At 41.8% G+C, this 18,333-nt stretch overlaps 1 protein-coding gene across 1 annotated transcript in view; it reads right to left on the reverse strand.

Moving 5' to 3' along the window:
- LOC109241254 (putative glycerol-3-phosphate transporter 4) overlaps positions 1-5,480 on the reverse strand; it is a 7,443-nt gene extending 1,963 nt beyond the window's left edge. The window contains exons 1-2 of the mRNA XM_019407979.1: positions 4,115-5,480; positions 2,237-2,776 (exon numbers count right to left, since the gene is read on the reverse strand). Coding sequence (XP_019263524.1) covers positions 2,237-2,776; positions 4,115-5,156 — 1,582 coding nt within the window. The 5' untranslated portion in view covers positions 5,157-5,480. The remainder of the gene's footprint in view (positions 1-2,236; positions 2,777-4,114) is intronic.
- Positions 5,481-18,333: the final 12,853 nt, after the last annotated feature.

Genomic DNA, 18,333 nt, shown 5'->3' on the forward strand with positions numbered 1-18,333 from the left:
TTTGTTGTGTGTGGGGGGGGGGGGGTATAGGATCCAAGTTGCATAACTGTCAAACTCTAAGAATTATATTCCGGCTGGGAAATAAACAAAAAGAAAAACAAAACTTTTGCCAAAGTAAGATCGACCATGCAGATTCCGATGCACCATGCAAGTATATTATGCATTTCTTTTTGTTTTTTGAAAAAGAATGGTCCAGTTCTGCCAGAAACTCAATCTGGCAGTATTGATGCATTTTAATTCCATCTGGAAATATATTGAACATACAACAAACAAATACTTGTATTTTCATTTCCTCATGCGTCCACGATACAGATGAAGGAGGAGCTCAACTCATTTGAAGCTGGAGTCAACTAGGCGTTGTAACTTTCACATTGAACAAATAGGTAATTAAGTGTGAGATATAAGGGGATTGGATAAAACTAGGGGTGTCAATGATTCGGTTCGGCCGGTTATTTTATAAAATTTGTACCATACCAATTTTTCGCTTATTCTATTATGTATAACCAAAATTAGACTTTTCGAAACCGTCCCAATCATGTCGGTTTCTCTTCGGTATCGGTATGGTTCGGTTAATTTTCGGTATTTTTTTTAATATCATGTAAAATTCACCAGTAGAAGTAGAATGCAATAACATACGTTCTTTTATAGGACTTAGCAAAACTCTCTAGACATTTTAACTGTTTAAAGGGTGATGAATTAAAAAAAATGGCTAGAGCATAGATCCATCAACTATTCTACAACAACGTAAAAGAAATCAAACAAAGGCAAAGAAAATATAAATCACACGAGTTGAAAGATATACCAAGCTGGGACTCAAGAATAAAGTCTATAGAAGATAAAATATTCAAAAAGATAAATCTAAATTATATGAAAGGAAACATATTCAATACATTGTAGTTTGCTACTCATAATCGCTAGAATACTTTGTGTCTTGCTAATAAAGATACTTGAAATAACTTAGTTTAAGTAGAAGTAGCATAATAGGTTTTAGGAATTAGTATTTTGAGTTTAATTACTTGTTGGCTTGTAATAGTTTTCATAATTCCAAGGCCCAAAGAAAATTTAATGCCTTATTATTTTTAACTTACTAAACAAATATATTTTCCACATGTAAAATTTATTCGGTACGGTTCGGTATTTTTTCGGTTTATTTTTATAAAATAAAAAACCTACCCTAGTTATCGGTGCGGTTATAGATTTATATAAAAACCTACGGTTTCTTAAAAAGAAACCTAAAAATCGGTTCGGTGCGGTGCGGTACGGTCGGTTTTCGAATATCCACTGATACCCCTAGATAAAACATAGACAAAAGGAGAAGTAATAATCATTTTTTGATTGGTAAGATACTTTCTTCAGCCCATGCAAATGATAATCATATAGAGGAGTACACCAGTATATAGAACTCAGACTGAACTACTGCTCTGGAGTAAGAACACAAGCATCAAGGTGTTGTTTAAATTTCCATTCTTCACAGCAAATGCTACAGTATATTACTGACCCAATATATCGCACATGCACAGGGATCTACAACATGATTACGACCTACTAAAGTTAATGTTTAAGTCTCAAACTCCACTAGCTTCAGGATTTACTCCGGGAGTCTATATGCTATGAACATGAATACCAGGGAACAAGAAATTGTCTAATATAGGATTTTTTTTTTAAATCAGTTATATAGGATAAAGCTATAATATCTAGACTAGAACTTTTATCTACAGAAACTCATATAAAAGGATAAAAGATTTTGACTTTGTAGGCTTGTTCAGAAGATAAAAACAGGCAGCTTTTGTCATTAACTAATCCAACTAAAAAATAATAAGGATACACTTGGTACATTTAGGTCATAAAAGTTTGAAAGTGCCAGACATAGCTGCAGCTTAGAACACATGTAAATTCCTCTTTTACCTTTATCAACACTACAGTCTGCTGCCCCTACTTGACAACAATAAACCACTAGCAGATAATAAAGATTGTTACCAAGTTTAGATGGCAACATGATAGCAATATTCATTGTTACTTGTTTCTTGGAATAAAGGTAACATAGCAAGACATGTCAATAAAACACTATTGCAAGTTACTTTTCTTGCTGTGAACTGGATTTGAAAAAAAAAGTGTCTAATTCATTTCGTCCTGCTGCTCCAATCTTAAAATCAGCATGCTAATGAAATAAGGATGATAGACACAGTTGAACAAAGACAAAATGGAAAACAGAGACACAAACGGAGACAAACGTTACCTCCGCTATTGTGTTGTCCATAGGGTAGCCGTTTAGAGAACTTCTCGCTCAGTTCAGAAACGACCAAACGAGATAAAAGAAGACCAGCACTAACTGCACCAACAACAAGCATTATAAAAACTGCATCCCATCCTTTTGTTGAAAGAAAACCTGTCAAAAGAGGACCGAGAGCAGCACCCATAGATCCAGTACCATCAATAATGGCAGTAACTGTTGCTAGTGCTCGAGAATCTCCTCTCAAGGAGCTGTGAGTACCCAGATCTGCTGACACTGCAGTTGTTATAAGCGCATAAGGTCCATTGACAAACAACCCAGCTATCATCATGAGCAAAATGTTCATGAGCTTTGATGCACTTCCATATTTGCGATACAAAAGCATAGAAGGAATTGCTGCATACATGAAGCTGGCTGCTGTAGTAGCACGAGCATCAAGCTTGTCGGATAGATGTCCAGCTAGAATTCCACCAACTATACCTCCAACATCAAACAAAGCAGAGAGATTACCAGCAGATTTCACTGAAACATACTCTCCCCCTATAGCTGTAAAGAGATTATCAAGAACCACGATTAGGAACATGACCATGACGTCACTTGGAAATTTACAAAAAAGAATTTCGACAATGAATCTCAAAGTAGAATGGACACTGATACTAGTCACAAGCAAAAAGAAATTTATTCTAGGTTGTTTAAAGTCCAACAGGTAGATTTTTATACCTTCAATACTTCTAAAAGATAAGGGGAACAAGTATAACAAAAGGAAAGCTGTATTTTGAAGTTGTTAGCACCCGAGAAACACTTGATGTCAAAGCAAGTATATAACCAACAAGCATTTCTAACAAGCTTCAGTCAAGAAGTGAACCTTAGCAATTATTGAAGCCACGATATCCATCATCATAACATAATATTTTTCTCTATCTTCTGGGCTTATGAATTATGAAGTTGAACTAGAATGTAGAATGCACTACTTTTCCAGTAATCCTTCACGGAACTTAAAGAAACCTAGCTGAAATTACTAGTGAAGATGCAGTTTGCTTAGGCAAAGCCTTTCATATTTTTGGATGTTCACCTTGTCTTACTTAAACTAGTGAACCCTCAAACTAATACCTGCATAACTGGAAGTTCAAACGGACTATACCTGCATAATTGGAAGTTCAAACAGACTCAGATGGGGCCTTCTAATTATTTAAAACATGTATAAGTCGGGTACTTTGCTGCTTTTTACTTCTCTAGAAGCCAATGTGCACTAGAATGTAGTGTTTAAATTGTTTGTTAGCTAGGCCAGAACTAATGAGCTTGTGTGGGATATTCTACATATGTTGGTATACTGATGCAACATGGGCCTTGTCCTGTACAGGTCCTCATCCTTCTTGGGATTTCACCAAAAAGGGAAAGGAGAAACAGATTAGTTAAGGAGAGGAGTGCCATTCCTGTATGCAATGTAAATAGAGCAATTTGAAAACACGATCAGCAGCCCTGATTTGCCATTAGAAGCATAGACTGCAGGTAAAATCCAATGCGTTAAAGACGTCATGCTCCTTAATCAGATTGAAAGTTAGAAAAGACGAACCATGTATTTTCCCCTAAAGAATAGTCAGAGTTAGCAGCAGCAACTACATTCTAGAGATTTAATAGGCATGCGAATCTTTTCTCTTTCAACCCTCAAAAGCTCCATTATCAAAATCCCCTGCCTTATCAGCAATATACACTCCTAAATACCTCACATAAACAAAAATGATTACAAATGAACCGGCAAGTGGACAAGTAAGATAATTGTTCCAATATGCAGGCTTTTAAAACAGCTTTAATGCTTCAGAACAATGTCTATCACACACAAAGAACCAAGTATAGCAAACAATTCATAAATGCAAGCAGCGATACCTGTTTGACTAAGGTAAAACGGTAACCAGTACAAAAATGTGTATGCTACCAACTTTGAGAAGAAAAGACACAGTGCAAATGGAATCACTCCTGGTATTAGACAAGCATCAAGAAGACCAACACTTCTCCTATTTCCTGAACCATGCCGACGGATATTGTCTTGTCCATTTTCAACCATATTTTCTTTCACTGTCTGAGCTTCTTCATCATTAGGCACAGACAAATCCTCAACAGACGAGGGACGATTAGGACAAGGAAATCCAACATCTTCTGGATAAGCAGGCAATAGCAAGTACACAATTATCCCCGCGAAAAATATAAACGCTCCCGGAACAATAAAAGACCAACCCCATCCATGTTCCAAAACACCAGCAGCCATAAGGGATCCACTAATATTCCCAACAGAGGTATGAGCATTCCAAATACCCATAATCAATCCCCTTTTCCTTTTCCCAAACCAATTACCAATAACAGCAACAACAGAAGGCCAGCCAGTAGCCTGAAATAACCCAGCAACCATTTGCATAAGCAAGTAAAACCAAAAAGCATGTATTTTCCAAAAATAACCCATACCAAACAACCCCACAAAAATGCCACTTCCAATCATACCAGTTGTTAAAAACAACCTTAGGTCCAATGAATCCCCTAAATGTCCAGCCACATACATTCCTATTGAATAACATGCAAGAAATGCAACATCAATTTCCCCTAATTTCGACGTACCATCCTCGTCATTAAAAGGTTCCCAGCCTTTCTTTTTTGAATGAAACAAATCAGTAGGACCCAAAGTTTCATTCTTTATGAAAACTGGACCCATAGGCCATGGATTTGAAACCGTTATGTTGAGAAATGGGTGTGGATGTAAAACACTCTTGACAATACTACTGGGTTTTCTTGAAGCATGATATGATGTATAAGCTATGAACGTGATCAACAAAACTACGTATTTATACGTCTTTAGACTCCAATCTTTACCTCTCATGCTTCTTATGAGCAAAATTCCAGGTGGGTTTCCTTTCATTACATCATTATTCCCTGCCATTTCGTAAAAACCCTAGAAATCAATTCAAATTTCACCTTATCCACGTTGATCAGAGACAAAAACTTCTTTCTTGTTTTTGATAGAACATAGATTTTGCCGAAAGATAGGAAATTCACTAAACCGGGTTCAGATAGGGAAACATAGTTTCGGGGAATTCACCCATAATTTCCTCCAATTGTGTGTGTGTGTGTGTGAAATGGAAGGGTGGCGGGAGAGAGAGAGAGTGATGACGTGAAGCAAGGGAAAATGCTACGTGTCGGTTTTGAAATTCTGGTCGGGGTAATGGTTCGGCGCCACACAAAACCGTTGAGGGACCTAAAAGAAAGGCCCGTGAGGATCGTCACGTGGCTCCTCATTTTTGTTTTCATTTACTGCATGGCTAATGGCTTAACGCTGAGTCGTGCAGGAAGAGATTAAAATGGCGGCTGATTTTTGGTTATACATTGGCTTTTATAGTTCCAAGAATTGATAAAATATTTTGGTTTTCTATGAGGCTGAATACATTAACTTCCGTTTAAGTTGTCCTCAACGATCAACTGAACACTTCAATTGAGCTTAATTCTAGCTAGACATTTTATTTATTCACAAAAAAAATTAACTAAGCACCCGACCATATCAGCCCCTATTGCGTAAAATGCACTTTCTGGAACGCGAGTTACCTACCTAAAATTAGACTTTTTCTTTTCTTTTCCTAAAATAACATGGACCCCATCTAATTTTCACACCTCCTTCTCCTCCAATTTTCTCCTCCACCATTCGACACCCTCCTTTACCCTAAATCAGCTCTGTCTCCATTTTCTCGTGCTTAATTTCCTTTTGTTTCATTCCTTTCCACCATACCTTCACTTCAGTATACAATTTAACATATACTAGATGGTTGAACAGAATTGTATAAGGTCAAAATCATGTGTCCCCGATTTTATAGGCTCGAGAAGTCGCGTCGAGAACAAGTTCAATATGGACCGGGCTCGAGCCCAATGGCAGAATACGAAACTCGAAGATCAAAGTGCTCGATGAACACCGGGTCCGAGTATGACCAACCTCGAGATAATACCGTTATGGTTTTATAATAGAAAAAGCGAGATTCCCGCGGAGACCCTAAGATCACAGCGTAAATCTCGGAACGGATTTGTACTAGGCGGTTAGACAGCTGTATAATAGGATTCCCTACTACTATTAGAATTGTACCTCATTTAGGATTCCCCTACTATATAAAGGGGACCCCAATCATTCGTAACACATGAATCATTGACAAGAGAATATACTTACATTACTTTCTTGCTTACTGTTCATCTAAATCATCTCATTGTTATTTTATTGTCCTTGTTCATCTACCTCGAGGTCGCTTTAGCCCGAGGTCGAGACTAGCTTATACATCGGTTTGATTTATCTCACTCTTTAATTTACACACTTGATTCCTTGTTTATTAGTTAGTATTGGATTGAATCACTTATCTTAAAAATCACAAAACAAATTTAATTGTTACTCGAATTTTAGGGGAAAGAGTTTGGCGCCCACTGTGGGGCTAAACATAATAGCGATTGTTTCAATACTGATTATGATAACACACGTTATTTTCACACTTGTTCTTGTCAAGAATTTGTGTTCTCGGGTTGAATCATGTCAAACTCACAAAATGTACCCGTACATGGCGATGATGGTCTTGGACTTCACGGGGAAAATGATAATATAGTTGCTCCAAGAGCCAGTGTGCCACTAGTTAACCCCGGGGAAGTGCCGATTGTAGAACCAATCGATGTTAGTTCGCACATTGCTTTGAATGCGGACTTAGGCGCAGATCCCAGAGGAAGTGTACGCAGGGAAGTCCGATCTGGTGTCCAAGGAACACAGGGTGTAGGAGACGGGGGAGTTAGCCTCCACATAATATTCGAGATGCTACAAGCTCAACAGGTTGCTATCGCTTAGCTTCAAAGTCGACATAAAACTCTGAGTGTGGTCGAACCAGAAATCACTCGTCGTACCGTGCAGGTGCCAGAAAGGTCGAACGATAATGGATCGGAGGACTGATCCTACAATTATGAAGATGCTCGAGGAGCTCACCAAAAGAATCAAGTCGGAAGAGAAAAAATTGAAGATAATGACAAAAAAGTGGAAACATACAACTCTCGTGTTGATCAAATACCGGGGGCACCCCCGATCTTAAAAGGTTTGGATGCCAAGAAGTTCGTGCAAAAGCCATTCCCTCCGAGTGCGGCTCCGAAGCCCATTCCTAAGAAGTTTAGTATGCCAGATATACCTAAGTACAACGGGACGAGCGATCCTAATGAACACATCACCTCATACACATGCGGGATTAAAGGAAATGACTTAAATGATGATGAGATCGAGTCGGTTTTGTTGAAAAAATTTGGGGAAACTTTGTCAAAAGGAGCAATGATCTGGTACCACAACTTGCCACCGAATTCTATCGATTCGTTTGCTATATTAGCAGATGCCTTCATGAAGACACACGCCGGGGCCATAAAAGTGGCAACAAGGAAATCAGATGTTTTTAAGATAAGACAAAGAGGTGATGAAATGCTAAGGGAGTTCGTATCCCGATTTCAAATGGAGCGAATGGAATTACCACCGATCACAGATGATTGGGCCGTTCAAGCCTTTACCCAGGGGTTGAATGAGAGGAGTTCGATCGCGTCACGATAGTTGAAGCAAAATTTGATCGAGTATCCAGCTGTAACTTGGGCGGATGTGCATAATCGCTATCAATCGAAGATCAGGGTCGAGGACGACCAGTTGGGAGCCCCCTCGGGTTCAGTTTATCCAAATAGATTGGTAGCTAAAACCCCGAGAGATACCGACAGGGAGCCAAGGTCGAACAGGGAACGATATGAGCCATATGTTGCAGATCGAAGAAACAATGGTTCGGGGCGCAATCCTCCTCAGAATGATCGAAGAAATGATCAAGGGCAAAATTCTCGGGGTCTTATGAGTAAGAATGGTTTTGATAAACATACTGATCCCACAGAAGCACCTCGGTTATCGGAGTATAATTTCAGTGTCGATGCATCGGGAATCGTATCAGCTATCAGAAGGATCAAAGACACCAGGTGTCCCAGACCTATACAAATTGGTCCTTCTCAAAGAAATCCAAACTTGATGTGTAAATATCACGGCACGAATGGCCATAGGGCCGTAGACTGCAGATAACTTAGGGAGGAGGTAGCTCGATTGTTCAACGAGGGCCACCTTTAGGAGTTTCTCAGTGATCGAGCTAAGAATCACTTCAGAGAAAGAGACGCCAACAGAAAGAATGAGCAGGAAGAACCGCAACATGTAATTCATATGATCCTTGGCGGGGTCGATGTTCCACAAGGTCCCATATTCAAACGAACCAAGGTGTCAATCACCAGAGAGAATCAGACTCGGAGCTATGTGCCCGAGGGTGTCCTATCATTCGATGACGAAGAAGCGGAGGGCATTCTCAACCGCACAACGACGCCCTGGTAATTTCTATTTTGCTAAATAAAATTCAGGTTAAACGTGTTCTAGTGGATCCAGGTAGTTCAGTAAACATAATCAGACCGAGGGTCGTAGAGCATCTCGGCTTGAAGGAACAAATTGTGCCTGCATCTCGAGTCCTAAACGGCTTCAACATGGCAAGCGAAACATCGAAGGGGGAGATAATCCTACCAGTGAACGTGGCCAAGATCATCCAAGATACAAAATTTCATGTCATTGAAGGCGACATGAGATATAATGCCCTACTCGGGAGGCTATGGATCCACAATATGAGGGCAGTACCGTCGACCCTTCATCAAATGATGAAATTCCCGACAGTGGATGGTGTGAAAACAGTTGGAAATAACACACTGCAAAGGAAATGTTTGCAGTCGATGAAGTGATGCCGATCTCAATGCCCTCAACCTCAGAAAAATCAAACACCAAAGATAAGCAGATGACTAAATAGCAATCACCGTCACCAGCTTCGACCGAATCGGAGAAACATGTTATCGGAGAAGAAGAAGAGGATTTCCTTACTCCTCGAACTCTCATTGTTCCCAAAGAATCAAATGCAACCAAGTCAATGGTCGAAGAGCTGGAACAGGTGATATTGATCGAGCATCTACCGGAACGAAAGGTATACCTGGGAACGAGGTTAACCCTCGAACTCAGGAAAAAACTCATTCAATTTCTTATCGATAACAACACATCGGTTAAGCCTCGACCCTAGGTTCAAACCGGTGAAGCAAAAGAGAAGGCCTCAGTCCGAGGTGAAACATGCATTTATAAAGGATGAGGTAACTAAACTTCTTAAAATAGGGTCCATTCGGGAGGTAAAATACCCCGAATGGTTAGCCAATGTAGTCGTAGTCCCTAAAAAAGGGAACAAACTTAGAATGTGCGTAGATTACAAGGATTTGAACAAGGCACTCCCTAAAGACTCTTTTCCACTACCTAACATCGATCGCATGATCGATGCTACGGCTGGCCACGAGATCCTTACCTTTCTCGATGCATATTCCGGGTACAATCAAATTCAGATGAACCCGGAAGACCAGGAGAAGACCTCGTTTATCACTAAGTATGGAACATACTGTTACAATGTAATGCCCTTCGGGCTAAAAAATACAGGAGCTACATACCAATAGGGGTGAGCGTTCGGTATTTCGGTACGGTATTTAAAAATACGGATCGGTATTTCGGTATTCGGTATATCAATTGTGTATACCAAATACCGTACCAAATTAATTCGGTGCGGTTCGGTATTTTCTTGTTTGGTTCGGTATGGTTTCGGTTCGGTTTCGGTATCATTATTAACAAAGAAGTAAACCTTCAAATGGTGAATGTTTTGCTTATAAATCTTGATTTGTTGACTAGCATAGCCAAGCTCTTCATTTTTTCTGGTACTCTCCTAGAATAGGCGAAAATGATACGCAACTTGCTTTTAAATCAATTGAGACATCATAGAAGAAGCTTATCAGCCCTATTTTGGAGTGCGCAGGTGAAATGAAGCATCACAGAGGCTTCTTGGATTTGATAAGTTGGATGATTTTTGGTTTACTTGGTGGAGTAAAGTAAACTGGAAAAACATATATGCATGTACCTGGTATTTATAATATATATTCTTGCATAAGTAATTATTTTATCATGTATTTAATTAATAGTACACATTTTCAATGTTATAGTGTTTCAACTCTAAAGAAAAATTCCTTGTTTAACAAGACTATATAAAAATATTTCAAAATTTACACCTCTCTAGTCATTTGTTTAGCTGCATATTACGAGGCTCAGTACACACCTACCTCCTGCTCTTTGTATAATTGTCAAGCCTAAAGATTAAGATTACATTGATGGATTGAAACGGTGAAACTAGGGTTCTTAGTTGGGTTGGACTTGGGATTAATCTTACTAGCTAAGGCCTAGGGGTAACAAGTTGGATTTGGGCTGGCGAAATGGGAAATTGGGCTGGGAAGTGGTGGAAGACTTACTTAAAATATTTTGGTATTTCGGTATTTCGGTATACCGAAGTATCGAAAGTTCAATAACGAAGACCGTACCGAAATACCAAAAATGTAATACCGAATTAATTCGGTCCGGTTCGAAATTCAGTTTTTCGGATTTTATGCTCACCCCTACATACCAACGCCTAGTTAACAAAATGTTCGAGGAACAGATAGGTAAATCAATGGAAGTTTACATTGACGATATGTTGGTTAAATCCCTGCACGCAGAGGACCATTTAACTCATTTGCAGGAAACATTTGAGATCTTGAGGAAGTACAACATGAAGCTTAACCCAGAAAAATGTACCTTTGGGGTCGGCTCGGGTAAGTTCCTCGGCTTCATGGTGTCAAATCGAGGAATAGAAATCAACCCCGACAAGATTAAAGCCATCGAGGATATCACCATCGTAGATAGAGTGAAAGTCGTACAAAGGCTAACAGGACGGATAGCTGCCCTGGGTCGATTCATTTCGTGGTCATCAGATCGAAGCCACAGGTTCTTTTTCTTACTCAAAAAGAAAAATAATTTTGCACCCCCGAATGCCAGCAAGCATTGGAGGAATTGAAGCGATACTTATCGAGCCCACCTCTACTTCACACTCCAAGGTGGATGAAAAGCTGTACTTATATTTGGCAGTGTCCGAAATAGCGGTAAGTGGTGTGCTAGTTCGAGAAGAGCAAGGTACACAATTTCCTGTTTATTACGTAAGTCGAACATTAAGAGATGCTGAAACTAGATATCCGCATTTAGAGAAATTGGCACTTGCATTAATAAGCGCATCTAGAAAGTTAAAGCCATATTTCCAATGTCACCCCCTATGTGTGTTAACCACTTATCCTCTCCGAAATGTTTTGCATAAGCCCGAGTTATCGGGCCGATTGGCCAAATGGGCCGTCGAACTTGGCAGGTACGATATCGAGTATCAACCCCGAATGACCATCAAGTCTCAAATCTTAGCTGACTTCGTGGCCGATTTCATGCCGACCCTCGTACCCGAAGTGGAGAAAGAACTTCTATTAGAATCGTCGGGGTTATGGACCCTCTTCACGGAAGGAGTGGACTCTAGACCATGTACCTCGAGAAAAAAAACATTGAGGCTGATGCACTTGCAAACTTGGGGTCATCAGTTGAGGAAGATGATATTATCCCGGGGACTGTCATCCAATTATCGATATCTGTAGTCGAGGAGGGTCATGCCGAGATAAATTCCACAAGTTTGACTTGGGATTGGAGGAATAAGTACGTTGAATATTTAAAAAATGGGAAGCTCCCATTGGACCATAAAGAATCAAGGGCTTTACGAACCAAGGCTGCTCGGTTCACATTGGATGAAGATGGAACATTATACAGAAGGACGTTCGATGGGCCATTGGAGGTAAGTTTAGGGACGGGGACACCGATTATGTTTTACGAGAGATCCACGAAGGCACTTGTGGAAACCAATCCGGTGCCGAGTCTTTGATTCGCAAAATTGTTAGAGCAGTATATTACTGGGATAGCATGGAAAAAGACGCCATGGAGTTTGTCAGAAAATGTGATAAATGTCAAAGGTTTGCACCAATGATTCATCAGCCCGGGGAGCAACTTCATTCAGTCCTGTCCCCGTGGCCTTTCATGAAATGAGAAATGGACATCGTCGGCCCTCTACCAACGGCCCCAGGTAAAGCTAAATTCATTTTGTTTATGACTGAATAGTTTTCTAAATGGGTGGAAGCACAGGCCTTCGAGAAGGTCAGCGAAGAAGAAGTTATAGAATTCATCTGGGACCACATCGTGTGTCGATTTGGGATACCTGCCGAAAACGTATGTGACAACGGGAAGCAATTCGTTGGCAATAAGGTAACGGAGTTCTTCGAAGCACACAAAATAAAAATGATCTTATCAACGACATACCACCCGAGTGGAAACGGACAGGCCGAATCGACAAACAAGACTATCATTCAAAACTTAAAGAAAAGGTTGAACGACTCAAAAGCAAAATGGAGAGAAGTTCTGCCCGAAGTGTTTTGGGCATATCGAACGACATCGAAGTACAGCACGGGGGCAACCCCGTTCTCTTTAGTATATGGCTCCGAGGCCTTAATTCCAGACCCAGTGCCAGATTTCGATATGCATCGGCGAAATCAAATCACGAGGCTATGAATACTAGCCTCGAGTTACTGGATGAAAAATGCGAAGCTGCACTTGTTCGGATAGCTGCGTAGAAAAAAAGAATCGAGAGATACTATAATAGAAGAACCAACCTTCGACACTCCGGAATCAGGGACTTAGTTCTAAGGAAACTCACCCTCAATACTCGAGACCCGAACGAAGGGAAACTAGGCCCAAATTGGGAAGGATCGTACCGAGTCATCGGGAAAGGATCTTACCAACTTGGCACGATGAAAGGCGAACAATTTCCAAACAATTGGAATGTATCGTTACTGAAGCGATATTATTGCTAAGGTATGACCTTCCCCCCTTTTTCCATTTATATTTAATACTAACTCATTGCAGATGTTCGACCGATGACGTCGAGGGCACCCTTCTACACGAAGACCTTAGGTTTTAAAGCACGCATTGCACTCTTTTTCCCTTAGATCGGGTTTTATCCCAAATGAGTTTTTCCGGTGAGGTTTTTAACGAGGCAACAACTATGTGCTACGTAAGGAGAATTCAACAGTATCCAAGGCTTCTTTTCAATCAACCTCAAATACTGGGGGGCATCACCCTCGAAGATTATATTTTCGAGGAAACTACTTCACGCCAAAGAGGTCCTCGATAGGAAAACTTTGTAATGAGCCAAACGGTCAGATGAACCGTGTCCGTATAGAATAGTCGAGCCCCGATGGCAAAACATGTACGCATGTATGAATTATTCAAAGAAGCATTCTTTCTATATCGAACACTTTGTGTCTCAAAGAAATTTGCTACTATATGAACTCCATACTTGTGATTCTGTGAACGGCTCAAGGGCCAAAACACAAATACATCTCGAATACTCGGGGACTGTCATCGACGGTCAACACATTCGAGTTGTCTAAACTCGAGTTCACAAGACCTCAAAGAGGAATCCCTCGACGTAAAGGCCAAGGCCATCATACTCGGGGACTAACATTTCGAACAAGTTCAAAATGTTATCGGGAAACAAGTCTAAGAGACACACCCGAAGGCTACAGCCATATTAAAGGCTACGACCGAAATAAAGGCTACAACCGAAATAATGCGGCTCAGAGACGTTCAAACCCCGCAATAAAAACAGGCCTTCGAATTTTATAAAAATCGGTTAATAAAGGCTACCCTCGGCAATATAATCAAAGGGCTTCGATAAAAGCAACCCTTGAAAAACCTTAAGAGGTATTGAATTATTCACATACAAACTTGTGCTAAGGCACAAAAAACAAAATGGTTTCGATCGACACTAAACCCTCAAAAAACCCAATGGGTAAAAAATACATGCCAAGGCATTTATAAATTTTTACTAAGTCTTCTAAGCCGAAAATGGGAAATAATAGCAATCTCTTGGAGGCCATAATGGCCCGACCTAAAAGATCCTAAGGGCCGATACATTTAGGGTTCGAGATCTTGTTCTCACCCTATCCGAATCCAAGGGTTTGATTATCCTGAGCCCAAATAAATAATAACTTGATTATGGCTCGGGGACTCACCATTATCCGGCACAAGCCCTTAAGGGTCTATGCCCCAAAGTTCGAACCTTATTCGAACTTGACCACGACAACTTCGAAGAAACCATCCGAGATGAAATCTCGAGCATACCGCTCAAAGAATGAATACAAGAATTTTGTAAAGGCAAGAAACATTGAGAAAACATTCAGGGAAATTCTTTTTCTATATACTTGAAACGAGATATGTACAAGAGACCGACAAAAGGTCTTACAAAAAGAAAAGTACAAAAAGAGAGAAAAATCCTATCTATGCACAGGACTGGTCTCTTCCTCGGGAGCAGCTACCTCTTCGGGCCCATCTTCATTACCGGACCCGTCTTGGCTACCTTCGTCGTCATCGGAGGAGATGAGAAACTTGGCATCGGCTTCGAGCGCCTTTGCTTGTGCTATCTCTTCGGTGAGGTCAAAACCTCGAGCATGGATTTCTTCAAGAGTCTCCCTCTGAGATTGGCACTTGGCCAAGTCATTGCTCCGTTTCTCCCAGTCGGAGGCTTCTTTTATCTCCATTTGAGCAGCCTCGGCATCTCTTAAGTACACGGTAATGGTTTTATCGGCCATGGCCTTCGTCTTCTCAACCTTCGCCCTGGCTTCAGCAACCTCAACCCTGGTTTCGGCTAGTTTGGCCTCGATCTCGTCAATACTTTTGGCCTGGGCCAAATTTTTCTCTTTAATGCTCCGGAGCTGGGTCTCAACCAAGGCTAGTTTGGCTAGAGCGGCCTCTTTTTTCGCAGCAAGCTGATCCATATTTTCTTTCCACTGGTTGCAGTCGGCCTTAACCTGATCGACCTCCCTGCGAAGCAGCCCAATCATCTCCAGTTTTTGCTGCAGCTAAGACACTAAAGTGTTAGCCTCCACAGTTGGGTCGAGTAGACCATACTCTTTCAAAATAATAGTTACCTGCTTGTCTATCTCGGCCTCATTTTTAAGAGTTTTGGCCAAGTCAGCCCGAAGGTCCTTAAGTTCCTCCTCCTTTTGACTGCAAAGGAGCTTTAGGGCCTTTCTTTCATCCGAGGTCTTCTTGAGCTCGGCCTCATATTGGCTCAGGTCGACCTTAAACCTGGTGAAGGACTATGTAGGAAAAGAGATGTCAGTTAGGATAAGGGGAGAAGAAGAAATTGCAATGATAGGGATTAATGCTTACTTGAGAGAAAAGACGCTGAGCCTCTTCGAAGATAGTAGATGTATCATTGAGATCGGCAGCATCATCGACCCTAGTAAAGCAATCCCGGAAGGGATCATCTTCACCGGGGACTCCGCTTAAGTCAGGCGTTCACAGAGCTCGGGCTTCCTTTATTGCCTCCTCGGAATAAGCCGGTAGAGGAGGAGAGTGACCTATTGTCATGGCCCCGAGCAAATCCCTCGGGGGCGCTCTGTTCATCTATGGGGATTTCAGAACCTGTCCCATTTGGTATGTTTGTTGATGGTCGAGGAATAACTTCGACCTCGAGTGATTCACAGGCTTTGCCCGCGTCTTTCTTCGGAGTCTCCTCACCACGAGGCAGGATCTTCGGTTCGGAGGGCTTGACGGCTTCGGTTGGTTTCCTGGTTTGGGTCACCAGCACCGATTCTTCGCCCTCGTCTTCTTCTTCGTCGTTCAATTGGTGGACTGAGTCTAAGTCCACATGGATAAGATTCCTCCTACGTCTTCCAGTAGGACCCCTTCCATCTTGGGGGTCTTCGAGCTTCGAAACCCTTTTTCTCTTATTATCTTTCCCCGATTTCGGAATCGGGGACTTGGTCTCCTCCCCGGGCGGGGCTGGCCTCATTTCAGAGACATCTCCAATGCCTGTATGAGTGAAAAATGGGTATGAGAAAAGTAATGCATCCAGTAAAAGGAAGCATTGAAAACTTATGAGAGGAACTTACCGTGGTGTTTGGCTTCCCATTTGCCCCTCACCAAGTCACGCCATCGGCGTTCGTTATACGAGGAGGCCGCAGCTAATTTACTGACCCAGTCTTCGAGGTTGACAATCGCATGAGGCATCCAAGCAACCGCTGCAAAAAAGATGAAGGCATCACACAATGCGAAAACGGAATAATAGAAGCTACTAGGGAAAAACTTCACTTACGATCGGGGTTCCACTTCTCTAGGAACGACATTTTCCCCTCCGGATGACGTCGGAGGTCCTCACTTGTACGAACCGGCTCATCCAGCCCCGGTCGTTATCCTCGTTATTGGTAGCGAAGAAGGCTTTGTTCGATCGGTGTTGGAGCTTGATCAACCCTCAAAAAAGCTGAGGTCGATACAATCGGATGAGGTGATTGAGGGTGAATTCTAGCCCCTCGGCCTTGCTGGAGAAATAGCGAAGCATAATCACTATACGCCAGAAAGAAGGATGGATCTGGCCGAGACTGACCTGATACCTCTTGCAGAAGTCGATCACAACTGGATCGAGGGGACCCAACGTGAAGGGGTAAGTGTAAACACTTAAGAACCCTTCCACATGACTAGTGATACTCTCCTCGGGGGTAGGGATCTGTACCACGACCTTATCCCCCCACCCCCCAGCCACAGTCCTTCTTCATGGCCTTGAGGTGCTTTGATCGCGGCCTACTCCGCACTACTATTTAAGCAGTGAAAGAGGGTCGAAGCAGCTTTTACCCGATTTTGGGTCGGGATCGAATCCACAAAGAGCTAGAATTTGGAATCGAGTATCTATCTAGTGTAGAATTGCGTATATGTTCTTAATTTCACTTCTATTCATTTTTTGGGGTTTTTGTTTACTTCTATTATTATCAAACTACAATTGGTAATTGCAACTAAATTATGCTAAGAGTTATAATGCTACAAGTTGTTCAAATAGGTTTAAAAGGTACTAGGGTAGTGACTACCGCCTAAGTGGTCAATTGACGGGTACTTGAATCTAGAGCACGTTTGACATGTTTGGGGAATATGTTATAACCGTTGCACGACTTTACCCACTCTACACCTCTCGGTGGTTCAAGTGATTTTGCCCGAATGGGCTTTCTCAAGACCAATTGGGTATGCAAATTTGCACAAGCAACTAGGGTTCAATTCAGGTATTACTCTCTCGAGGTTTAACCCTTTAATTGGGGCTATTAATCTCTTGAGTACGCCCCAATTCATTGTGTCACTAACTAAAATTGAGAAGAAGCCTGGAGAAAGCTTCAGAGAGTATGGTTTTCGGTGGAGAGAGCAGGCGGCAAGAGTCGATCCTCCAGTGAAAGAGAGCGAGATGGTTGATTATTTCCTACAGGCTTTGGAGCCTACCTATTACGGTCACCTGGTGTCAGCAGTGGGAAAAACTTTCAACGAGGTAGTAAAAATGGGAAGTATGGTGGAAGAGGGTCTCAAGTCTAACAAAATTATGAGCTATTCAGCAATCAAAGCAACTACTCAGGCTATTCAGAGCGGCACTGGAGGAGTATTGGGAAAGAAGAAGAAAGAAAGGTTGTAGTAGTGGAATCGAGAGCTTGGTCCAGAGGTTCATCACCATATTATCACCAACCTCGCCCCCACCCCCAAACGTACCCACACACCCCATATGGCCTACCGCAGCACTATTACCCACCTCCTGTCCCCAATTTCTCTGTTCACCATGCCCAAACATACCCCCAACCTCCTACCCACGCACAATGGCGCACACCCACCCCACAAAATACTTACCCAGCACAAAGCACCTACCCACCCCCAAGAACCAACAGAAATCCCGCTGGAACCGGTTTTCGACCTAACCCTGCATTCAAGAATGATAGGTTGCAAAAGAAGAAGACTTTCACTCCCTTGGGTGAATCTTATACTAGCTTGTACCATAGATTGAGACAGTTAGGCATGCTGAATCCGATTGAACCCAAATTGCCAAATCCTCCCCCAAGGAATCTGGACCACTCTGTGAGTTGCGAATATTGCTCAGGTGCACCAGGACATGACACATAAAAATGTTGGCACTTGAAAACGGCTATCCAAGAGCTCATTGATACCCGCCGAATTGAAGTACAAGCCCCAAAAACGCCTAACATCACCCAAAATCCATTACCAACTCATCACGAGACCCATATGATCGAGCTAATCCAAAAGGGAGAGC

Source organism: Nicotiana attenuata, unplaced genomic scaffold (assembly GCF_001879085.1).
Source record: "Nicotiana attenuata strain UT unplaced genomic scaffold, NIATTr2, whole genome shotgun sequence".
Classification (NCBI taxonomy): domain Eukaryota; kingdom Viridiplantae; phylum Streptophyta; class Magnoliopsida; order Solanales; family Solanaceae; genus Nicotiana; species Nicotiana attenuata.